This window comes from Cucurbita maxima, unplaced genomic scaffold (assembly GCF_002738345.1).
Source record: "Cucurbita maxima cultivar Rimu unplaced genomic scaffold, Cmax_1.0 Cma_Scf00014, whole genome shotgun sequence".
Lineage (NCBI taxonomy): Eukaryota > Viridiplantae > Streptophyta > Magnoliopsida > Cucurbitales > Cucurbitaceae > Cucurbita > Cucurbita maxima.
In genome coordinates this window covers 1,642,356-1,653,577 of record NW_019272030.1, presented here as the reverse complement: position 1 = coordinate 1,653,577, position 11,222 = coordinate 1,642,356, and the positions used below count along the sequence as shown (strand labels likewise).

Here is an 11,222-nt window from a genome sequence, read left to right as displayed (position 1 = left end):
AAAAAAAAAAAAAAAAAAAAAAAAAAAAAAAAAAAAAAAAAAAAACTGCTGCTTTGTAGCTGAGCGGGTATTCACTCCATTCTTCTTCCATTTCATGACTACTTAACTGGACGAACTAGCATTCAAATCTTAAGACTAGACCCCTTCCACCAATTTTGGGGAGCAGGACGAAACAGCTTCAGCAACTGTTAGAAAGATATGGTCCTCGCCAATCAGATTAGCAAGATCGGATGCATGGAGTTTGTCAATCACTACAGGCCCGGGGTTTGCCAAAACTAGCTGTTCAACAACACCACACAGACTTCTGGTTAGGCACATTTCCAAAACTTTACAGCACATATATATACCTCTACTGTCCATAACATTCGTAAGTAGTTGCTTTTTATACTTGCGTGAATTACCTGAATGTCTCTTTTCTGGAGATTCCTGTATAGCTCTTCCAGGGCATGAATTCCGCTAGTGTCAATGTCAGTAACAGCTACAACAAATTAAAAAAACCAGAATTTTGAGTTTGGAACACGGAAGAGTGTGATCTGATCTTAGGTTTGACTACTGTGCAGAATTATTCAAAAATATTTGTTAAGGTTGAGTACTTACGAGACATCTCAACAATCAAAAACTGAGTTTTTGTTGAATAAGCCTTCTTTATTTGCTCTTCCTCATCTGCCAACCATCTCAATACCCTGCGAGAAATTCTCAAGTATTGTAAGGGTAAGAGTAACGAAATTGAAAAGGCAAGAGCTCCTGTAGACATATATCAAACCAAATGTGTAGCTAATAATTACTAAGTTAGAACCCGAGGTAGCAATTTGATTCAATCATATTTAGTTGGAAAATAAAATTCTTCGGACTTCCAAAGTAGGCAGTCCCTAGGAGAAACAAACTACGGAAAACTTGAAATACACAAGGGAAATATCTTAAACTGATTCTCCAATGCCTAAAGATAAAGAAACCTAAGGGGCAAAGTTGGGAAATTAACACTGATTGCCTAGATATGGATGAAAACAGAAATAGACCATTCTTAAAGATAAGGATCATCTTTACCTCTCTTTGATGTAATTGGAGTTAGAAAAGTAAATTGCAGAGTCGACTCTCACAATGAGAATGCCCGGAACCCTTGTTGCTTCTGGATACTGTTGGGTGTTCCTGTATACTGTGGTCCTAGGGATCTTTCCAAGAATGGCAACCCGTGGCCTGGTTACTTGTAAGAGTATCTTAGCAAATGATATAGAGACCTGCCATAGCACATGAAAGTTAAGATTCAACATCTTTATGAGATTAAGCTGGCAATGAGAAAACTGACTAAGCTAGTAATGAGAGAACTTAAAGTAGCAGGCGTGATTCTTACAGCAATTAGGAGGCCTGTCTCAACATTTGCAAATATCACACCAAAGAAGGCTCCCAAACAAGCAACAAAATCAAATTTATCAATCTTCCAAAGCAAAATTGCTGCCTGAATGTCAATTAAGTTGATCACAGCAGTGATAATGATGGCAGCTAGAATAGCATTCGGAGTGTACTTGAAAAGGGGAGTGATGAACTCTAGAGTTAGAAATACAACACAGGACATAACAATGTTTGAGACTGCAGTTTGGCAGCCAGACATGTAATTCACAGCTGAGCGAGAGAACGAGCCTGCAAGAAGGAAACAAACCTTATTAGTTAACATTTACCATTTAATGCTCCTACTTTAAGCCTTATTTAGATGGGTACCACGAAGGAAACCATCCTATTACCTGCTTAGTTACTAGTTCAGACTACACTAATTTTGCTAAGAATTATGTAAATTCTACTGGTTAATGCTGACATCCAGACGAACTTGCCATCCAAACCTCTGATTTCTGAATGCTAGAGAACAACACTGCTGTTTGAAAATTATATCTCAAAAGCACTTCAAGGTCTTTTGAAGAAAGCATTTAATTAGTGTTTTTGTTGGCAAAGTGTGTTATTTGAAACACCATTCATATGAGCATTCCTGGATGACGCTAAGAAACATTTTCTTACACGGTGGTATTATATTCAGTAAATAATATCAGTTAGATCAAATTAGCTCTGGCATCTTCCTGATTCGTAGTTGCTTCTCACCTGTTGCCACATAGCAGGAAGTCAGTGAACCAATAACATTCATTGTTCCTAGTGCCACCATTTCTTTGTTACCATCAAGCTGGTAATCCTTCATGGAAGCAAATGTTCTTCCAATTGCTATGGCTTCCTGAAAAGAATGTGGATTTTCAAATAATATGGAAACATTCTTTGGTTAGTTAAACAAATATTAAAATCATTCACATCTACTGTGAAGAAGATAGTTTCACGATTTGCTTACCGTTAATGCTATCATACCGGCCACAGCGCCAATCCTGAACCCTTTAAGGAGGTACTCACCAGTGAAGTAGATCTGCTTCACTGATGAAGGATTGATTCCTTTCTCTATGTGTTTCACCTTCAAAAGTTCAACAAAACTGCAACTATCAGAGCTGATGCTATTGTTATTATTCTTCTTCTTTTCTTAGTGATAATCATATTTCAACCAGGAAAAAGAGTGATAAAAGATATCCTTACAATTGCGACACCTTTCTGGTCTGCATGGGTAATGTAAACAAAAAAGGTGGACAGAATGACTGATATTAATGGAGCAATTGCAGGCACCCAAAAAAGGCTCTTGTTCTTCTTTCCCTGAGATTGCAAACATGGAAGTTCTTCAAAAGCCAAGAATAGAAACAGGAAAAGAGCTTACGTCAAAATTTGCACCAAGTAACAATGCCAAGTGAGATTCGTACAATATACTTGGCTAATAGAAGAAAACTTAGAAAAGCTACTCCAATGACTATCGTCTGCCAGTTCCACTGCAAATGGTCATGAAAGAAGTTAAAATACATGAGATTAGTTTGCATCAGTGACTCATTTATGTGCAAATAAACACCATAGACAGGTGAGGTTTGAGGTTGTAAGAAGGCTTACTCCATGATGCGCTGCCTCAAATACTGAGCGCATAACAGAGATGATGTCTGTTTTCTTTGTAAAATTTTTAATACCAAGAAAGCCTTTAAGTTGTTGAAGGGCAATAGTGATGGCAGCTCCACCCATAAAACCAACAATGGCAGCATGAGATAGAAAGTCAATCAGAAAACCCAACCTGTTGGCAAAAGTCAAGGATACATATTATTATCAAGGGTTTATAGAAGAGTCTAAAACAAAACATACAGATGATCCCAAAATAGGCAGAATGCCAGTTGAGGAAATCAGATAATATTGGGGAGAAAGAAAAGGCACTCAACTACCTTAGCATCCCTAGAGTGGCTTGGGTGATCCCAGCAAAAAACGTAGCTGTAAATGCAAGCCGCAGATACGCTTCTGGATGTGTATGGTAATCAATCTCCTTTTGAAGCATTGTTCCCAGCAAGAGAGAAACAACAGCCACTGGTCCAATCGCTATGTCTCTAGAGCTACCCATCAAAGCATAAACCAGTGGTGGTACAAAACTGGAGTCTGCAACAATTTGAAAAGTTGGATGAGGCTGGGAAAATCAAAGTAGAGCACTCAAAATCCGGAAGAGACTTGGTGCAAGATGCATAATCAGTGCTTACATAAACCATACTGGGGAGCCAAATTAGCAAGTTTTGCATACCCTATATCCTGTAATATAAAAATTTGACATGATCAGACACTGTTTTTTTTTCCCCCTCTTTTCTTACATTTGCATGCATATTAAAGCAGAGCTAGTTTACCTGTGGAATACAGAGACTTGCAATAGTGAGTCCAGCAATTATATCTCCTCTAAATTTTGTCAGATTGTAATTCCTCCCCCATTCAAATATCGGGAAGATAGCCTGAATTCCCAGGACCAACTTTCGGGACTTCGATTGATCCTTGAAGGTTCGCAGAGGCTCATCTGCAAAGAAAGTCTCTTTCACTCTTGCTTTAAATTCGTTGAAGAAACCTTGCTTCGGTGGAACCCCCACCTTGTGAATATACTGAGTATTGTTGCGCGAAGATGAAAGATTTCTAATGTCCATCTCTTTTGTTTCAGGTTCTCCACCATTGGAATGGCCCCTTGAGTCCATGGATAACTAGTTCACCTATGGCGACGAAAACACATAAGAAAAAACAATGGAAGAGTTAATAAAGGTAGCTGAAGACCAGATGCAGCACGCAGTCAACTTCAATGTTCTGGAGCTGGAAAAACTAAGTCTACAAAACATTCAATCGGTTTCGAGAAACAGTGCACTTAAGAAAATAGAACTCTACGACAAAGCTCAGACCTGAGAAAACTGAATCCAAGCTTACAAAAGATTTGGACAGCAAATCGTACAAGCAATGGTGGAGACTCTCAACTGAGTTTTATAGGCCAACTTCTTTATAATATAACATCTCGGGAGATTCCAAGTCAAACTTTTCAAGCTGAAACAGAAGGATGATCAAAAGCAATTTCAATTTATATGTGGTGAATTTAAACGTCAAGAAGTACGTCGGGACTTCAGTTTAAACTTTAGTTTAAACCAGCAAAAGAGATTCACAAACCCATTCAATTGGTGTATACAAATATCAGCAGTGCTTGCATATGTGAGAGTTTCTGTTACAAGATTTCAAGTCAATAAAGAAATGTTGAAATTTCACCCAGTGAGCCAATCACAAACGAGTAGACCTTTGTGAAAGAGATCCATAAGAATCCTCTAAACCAGTTAGGCCCATGCGGACTTTTCTTCACAAGCTGTCTTAGTTTGCATTTGTCTAGCAATTATTTTGAGGGGGGTTTAATGTAGAATTGAAGTAGCAAGCAAAAGTCAAACAATGGGACCAAATGTTCCAATTCAACGCAATGGTCGAAAGTAAGCCCTTCGATGAGGACAAATGACTAAAATACAAGCAATGGGGAATAACTTATGGAACCTTACATGCCAATGCCCAGCAGTATGCCAAATTTTGAATAGAAATAGTATGTATTATTGTAGTAATAGAACATTTCCCTTAGGAGAATATGCCTAAAATCCTCCTTCCCAAGAAACTGAGTCCATCCTAAAATGGTAGGACCTGATGGGGTTGTCCCATATGCACTAAAATGCACCATCAAAAGCTCAACAAGTTCAAAAAAGAACAAAGAGAGAGCAAATTGTAAGTCAAAACTCAAAAACATGGCCAGCATTGCTGGGTTTGAAGCTGAATAATCAAGGGTAAAAAGAGCCTACCGGGTCTTATTTCCCTTCTAGTGCAAACCATCCATAGTGGAGTTCAAAATAGTTCATCAATATTGAGAGAAAACAAATAATAAAGGCTTTTGAGAAGTCAACTTGTTCCCTTCAATTCACACTTGGGCACTTTTTCTCAGTCACGAAAACCATAAGGAAAAAAGTTGATGAAAGGAAAAAGTAACACTAAGTTCACCATTATTCTATTGAAAAGAAATGGAAAAAGGGAAGAGGAAGAGATGTAAATGAAAAGGAAACATACCAATCCATCAGCGTTGAAGTCCATAATCTGTTTCCCACCTTTTTGTTCCCCACACTCGACGCCTTCTAGGGTTTCTTTTCCTAAACAACTTCACAGCCAGTCCCAACCTCACCCAATAGCTGAAACTCCGTCCAGATTCAATGAAACAACAAATCCGCATAATCACAATTTGAAAATCCCGCTATTCTCCTGTAATCATCAAATCAGAGAGGGAGTTTCCATGTGTCCAGATCTTACCGCTCTGTTCGGCCGCCACGAAAACGCGCCCTTATTTCTCTGTGATACTCCCCATTCGTCGCTCCAAATCGAAACTAATGTTACGAAATTAGGGCTGCTGCTAAAACAGTCGCAGTGAATCCAAACAAATTGAGTCAAATCGGAGTTCATCTTTTCCCAAAAGTCAAACCTCTCCGAATGCGTTATTGGAAAACTGAACCAGTCGTGTGTCCGCCGACGATGAACTTGGACGTTTAAGCGGCCAGATTCCGATTGAGTGGCTCGAAATGATGAATATGAACCGTCAGATGGTTGTAGATCACCAGATGTCAGCGTCATCGTGGAGGATCCGAGTATATTTGTTGACGTTTTCATTCACATTGGCTTGAGATTTTGAAGTGTAAAAGGTTTCAGCGTTCCTTTTTTCGTTTGTTCGTTTGCTAGTGTACTCGAGTCATTTAAAAAACTTAAAAAATACAAATGAAAATTACTCCTCTCCTCCGTCTTTCTCCTCCATGGCTGAATCAACGTCGAGCAGTTGAGTTGATCTTCGATAAGGAATCGACTGTGAGCGAGTCCGACACCGGCGGATCTCTAATCGTCATTGCTGAAGTCATCAGAGAGAATGCGGAGACAGGGAGGGAGGAGAGAGATGAGAGGGAGAGAGAAATTATTTTATTTATTATTATTATTTTTGTATCAAATACATTTAGCATTAAAAAAAAATCAACAATAAAAATTATTTCGTACTAGCAAGGGGAAAAAAATAGTGCCAACTACCTTTTAAACCTATTTATTATTTCTCAAAATTTAATGATCTTTTAAAAATTTATCAAAACTTAAAAAAAACTTATTTTTTAAAAGGTAGAAATTAAAAGGGTAACTTTTTAATATAATTTTGGTAGTGAGTAATGCATTTTAGCAAATTTAGTTAAATAAAAATATTTTTTTATTAGATTATAAATTTAGTTCGTAAATTTGTAATGAATATTATATGTTTAATAGATTATTAATATCTTCAATATTTTTAATTTAATTAATCATCTAAATTTTTACCTAAAATTGAATTTCTTTTTTATAGGATAATTAAATGAAGATGTTTACTTCTGTGAAGTACTAAATTAAAATTTAAATATTTATTAGACATAAAATAAAATAGTGTGTTTTTAAAATTTAAAATTTAGAGATTTATTAAATATAAAATTTTGAAATTATAATTTTATTAATTTTATTAATAGAAGGCTGATACATCTTTAAATTATTTTCGTGTAATTATATTTGAACTTTTGAACATCCCCTATATTATATATATATATTAAATAATACATTTTTTTTTTTTTTTGGGTACATAAATTTCAAAAGCAAATTGGTTTGGGCAATCATTAACGAACCTCTAAAGTCTGAAGTCAAGTAGTGCTTTTTTTAATTGAGTTTGAACCCACTTTTGGACATTGAACATACCAATAATTACCAATTTCCTAATAATAATAATAATGATGATGATAATAAAAGTCCAAGCAATATATTAGATTAGACTTGAGAAAATCTGGAAAAAAAAAAAAAAAAAAAAAAACTAATATGTGCAATAATTTCAAATGGGAGGGCCGAAAAGAAAGACAAAATTATATCTAATCGGACGGTTATTTATAATTGCAAATGAATATTTAAGGTTTGATTCAAAAATTGTGTTACATTGTTTTTTTTAAACATAGATTTCGATTATTGTCATTCAATATGTTATAGTAAGTTACAACGTTCGAAAATAATTTTATTTTGATACAAAATAACAATTTAGTCTTTTAAATTTTGTAAAATTTAATTTTTATATTTTTAAAATTGTAATAAGTTAATCAATAAACTTTAGTATGTATAATAATTTAATTTTTAAATTTATATTTATATTAAAATTTCAAATTAGAAAAATATGACACATTCCAAAACAAAATTCAAATAAATATTTATCCTTGAAGTAAATAGCAAGAAAATTGAATAAGTTAGACATATAATATGAAATGAAGGTCTCAACTTGTAGGGATTTGGGGCACCACCTCTAAAATCAAAGTTTATAGAAGGTTGGGGAGTAGTACGTCCGATTTACCTTCGCAACTTACTTTCAATTGTGGAGGTACTCTCTGTCAATCTGTTCACTTGCCTATAGCTTTCCCTGCTAGAACGGTTTGGCTGTCGAATAATTGCCTAGGTTGAGGAGAGAATTGAAATCGTGAAGGTAGCATTGAACATAGAAGAAAACACACATACTAAAGATTTCATTCATAGTGTCTTTTTGTGCACACGCCCTAAAGGGCACACGCTTGAGACCCTTATGTACGTACTTGTCCTTCTTGTCGTGCCACCTCACAGTCATGAGGATGTTCATCACTCACGAGCACTTCTCTCCAGATATGTTGTTGGCATCCTTCATTTTACCACCTTGGCCTTGTATGCTTACTTCTTATTATCCAAAGTATAATGATTTAAATTTCTGAACTTCTTAAAAAGTCTCATATCGGTTAATTTAAAGAATGATCATATATTTATAATAAAAAAATACTCTCTACGATAAAATTTATAATAGATTAGAACTAAAAAGCATACGAATATATGGATTTTGTAGGTCTCTCCGATTCCCCGCGAATAGAACAGATTGAAGCAGCAATACATTAGGAGGCTGCAAAATGGTGGCAGAAGAAGCAGCCATGGAACAAGAGAAGCTCGCATCGCGGAATCCAAGGACGATTCCGATCACAGAGACTCAGTTCCTATCGTGGAAGCGGCAGAAGGTACTTTCCCTTCTTCATCGATCTATCTCAGGCTTCGCTTAGGGTTTCTTTTGGGTGCCAATTACTTGTATTTCGTGCCAAAGCCTGTAAAATTAGAGGATTAGGGCTGCGTGAGATGACTATTGTGAAATTGAAAACCTCTAGGATTCATTCAGTTTAGAAAGGTATTGAAGAATTTGCTGAATAGTTTCTTGCATACATCGCATGCCAAACATCACTGTCATTTGACATAAAACAATGAATGAAGATCATTGAATGAAGCCACGGTATTTAACCTTCCCAAATAAGCCAATCAAGCAAAGAACCTAATCTTCTATAGATTCTTACAGATTATGGAGAGGAATGAGGGGACTGGAGGATTGGGTTCAGACAGTAAACAGGAAAGAAGAAACTTCATTGAGAACATTCCTGAAGGCTCAAGAGTCCATTTATGACGATCGTTTAAAGTTGGGGATAGGCAAACTCCTAGTAGCAACAAAAAGGAGATAAGCCAAATCTTGAGATTCATGATCATTAAGGGGTCTTCTAAAATGAAAAATCATAATCTTTATGGAGAGTAGAAGAACTGTGACTATAAGGATTAAAATAGAATGGACAAGCACCTCATTTTGAAGGGAAAATAAAATGGGGTAGAACAATTTGGAAAGAACTATTTCCGATCCTGAAGTCCTACGAGAAATGAACATGAGTCCCATTTCCCGTGGAAATTTGAATGAAATTGTTAAGGAAGGGGATTATTGAAATTCTGCTAGAAAATACTTGCAATATTTAAGCGGCTATCTTTAGATTTGGAGGTTATTAATGTTCTAAATCACGTGTTTCAACAATCGACAGTGACACGAAATGCAGGTTCGATTTTGTTCGAGTCAACTGACCTGAAAGGAAACTAAACCATTCCACCAGTCTTTTATAAGGCGATTTGTGTGTCACTGAAGTCTGAAGCAAATGAGTTGTTGATGTTTGACATCTATCTCCAACCATCTTCTCTTATTTGCAGGATGCTGAGGCATCTGCAAAGAGAGATGAAACAGCAAGGAAGCGTGCGGATGATATAGCCTCAGGAGCAGTGCAAATGAATGGGCGAGAGCTTTTCTTGCACCAACCATGGGTTTTTGATAATTCTCAATATTGAGGTTGGTTTTAGATGGAAACATTGTGGTGCTACGCTTTGTGGTCTCTTGAGATATTGGTCTTTTACTTTAAAATGTTACCTTGTATTGTATTTGACTTTCATTGCTCATACGAGTTGGTAGTCCTTCAGCCCAAAATTTTTATTCTCTTTGGCGATAGTAGCCGTATATGAATCTGTGTAGGTTTCATGCATGGTAAAATCCCTTCAAATTTTTTTGAATTGGACCAATATACAATTTAGGTGCTGATTTGTCCTATGCTGTTGGCCTAAAACGACTTGATGGAATGCATTTGTCTTCTCCAGTTTACAAATCACGTGTAAATAAATGTTATGTTGCCTTCTTCAATAGGTCCTTACATGATGAAATCTTTTTCATAAGGACATCATGGTTTTAGCCGCTAGCATATTCAGTGCTAAGTAAATTTCAGTCCCTAATGCCAAATTTTCTTATGAATGCCAGATGCGTGGTTAATGCATTCTAAGATGAAGAGGATAAATTGACCCCTATGGGTTGATGCCATGGTCAATAAGGGGCATGTAAATAATAAAAGAATCCGAGGGAATTGGTACAAACTATAGGTTACGTATCTAGAGTTTAACATCTTACAAGTCACCTTAGTAGCTGAACATAGTAGTACTGTTACGACTGTCTTGTAAGTTTACTTGAGGTGTACCTAAGATGGCAATTTATCGACACCAACCCAAATCATAATGCAAGATCCTTGAGTGAATTGACCATCTGATTTACAAAAAGGGAATGACCTCTTTTTTCAAGGGTTGATTATTTATATCCTCACTCATGGCTTTGAAGTTTGGTACAAATGAAATGATGCTATGAGTTTGAATACAAGGCTTCCTGGTATCATGGATTAAGTCTAGGTGTAGTTATGCATTTACTATTTCAACACATTCTTAGACATTTTCATGGGCTAGAAGAAAGGTGATTTTTTTTGTTTATACAATGACACTCATCCCTGATGAACAGAGGCGTGCCCATATTAAAGAAGGGGAAAAGTGGTTGAAGGCCCACCGAGTGAATGACCTTATCTGATCGTCAACCCAAAAGAGAGAGGATTAGCCTCACCGAGTTTAGGTAGCAGCCTGGATAAGCAGGAGTGGCTCTTGCACTTCCAGACACACAAAAGAAACAAAAAGGCATATAAGGGAAGGGGCCCTGTTTGGACCAACCCATATTTGCTGGTCCACACGAACATTTGATCAAAAAGGGGAATTTGCTACATGAAATCCTAGCGGAATCCTCTCTCTTTCTCTGAAGAATTTCTTGCCTTTCCTTCAAGGGATATTTATCCACTTCATTTTACTTCTTTTCAGGAATGGCTTGGACCCTGTTTGATTAAGAATATTTGATCAGAAATATGCCCTTTAACTTTAGGTTATTCTTTATTCTAAGTGCATGGGATTGGGATGAGCTAGAATCTAAACCCCGTACAAGACAAAAGTCACCGACCTCCTTTCAGTTTTGATTTTGATTCTACTTTGTCGGAGATACTTCTTTAATTCTTATATACAAAAATTGCACAAACTATTTGTTTGATACAATTATATCTATAAACTTTGGATTATGGATTTGTTATAATTATACCGTGATTTTTTAATTTGATCTAGCATCCATGTAATTTGTTAGTATT

At 36.2% G+C, this 11,222-nt stretch overlaps 2 protein-coding genes and 1 long non-coding RNA gene across 6 annotated transcripts in view; 2 read left to right on the top strand and 1 right to left on the bottom strand.

The window, feature by feature from the left end:
* Window positions 1-4,145, top strand: part of LOC111489073 — a 6,007-nt gene extending 1,862 nt beyond the window's left edge. Inside the window, exons 3-4 of one of the 4 annotated variants that reach the window (XR_002719323.1) lie at window positions 60-307; window positions 4,028-4,145. This is a non-coding gene — a long non-coding RNA (uncharacterized LOC111489073). Of the gene's footprint in view, window positions 1-59; window positions 308-2,531; window positions 2,616-2,642; window positions 2,793-4,027 lie in introns of those variants that run through there. The other 3 variants (XR_002719321.1, XR_002719320.1, XR_002719322.1) reach the window with 3 other exon arrangements.
* LOC111489061 (sulfate transporter 1.3-like) lies at window positions 115-6,251 on the bottom strand. The gene is made up of 15 exons (XM_023137087.1): window positions 5,683-6,251; window positions 5,446-5,564; window positions 3,726-4,076; window positions 3,585-3,633; window positions 3,279-3,486; window positions 2,959-3,133; window positions 2,778-2,843; window positions 2,560-2,673; window positions 2,324-2,440; window positions 2,086-2,212; window positions 1,349-1,635; window positions 1,045-1,235; window positions 598-683; window positions 402-478; window positions 115-279 (listed from the first exon to the last, which is right to left on the bottom strand). The coding sequence occupies exons 3-15, from the start codon at window positions 4,059-4,061 to the stop codon at window positions 136-138; spliced, it is 1,977 nt and encodes a 658-aa protein (XP_022992855.1). The 5' UTR covers window positions 4,062-4,076; window positions 5,446-5,564; window positions 5,683-6,251; the 3' UTR covers window positions 115-135.
* A 2,003-nt stretch (window positions 6,252-8,254) lies between these two features.
* On the top strand, window positions 8,255-9,884 carry LOC111489071 (zinc finger CCCH domain-containing protein 15 homolog). Its single transcript, XM_023137098.1, has 2 exons — window positions 8,255-8,441; window positions 9,439-9,884. Exons 1-2 carry the CDS (start codon window positions 8,337-8,339, stop codon window positions 9,571-9,573), a joined length of 240 nt encoding a protein of 79 aa, XP_022992866.1. The 5' UTR covers window positions 8,255-8,336; the 3' UTR covers window positions 9,574-9,884.
* Window positions 9,885-11,222: the final 1,338 nt, after the last annotated feature.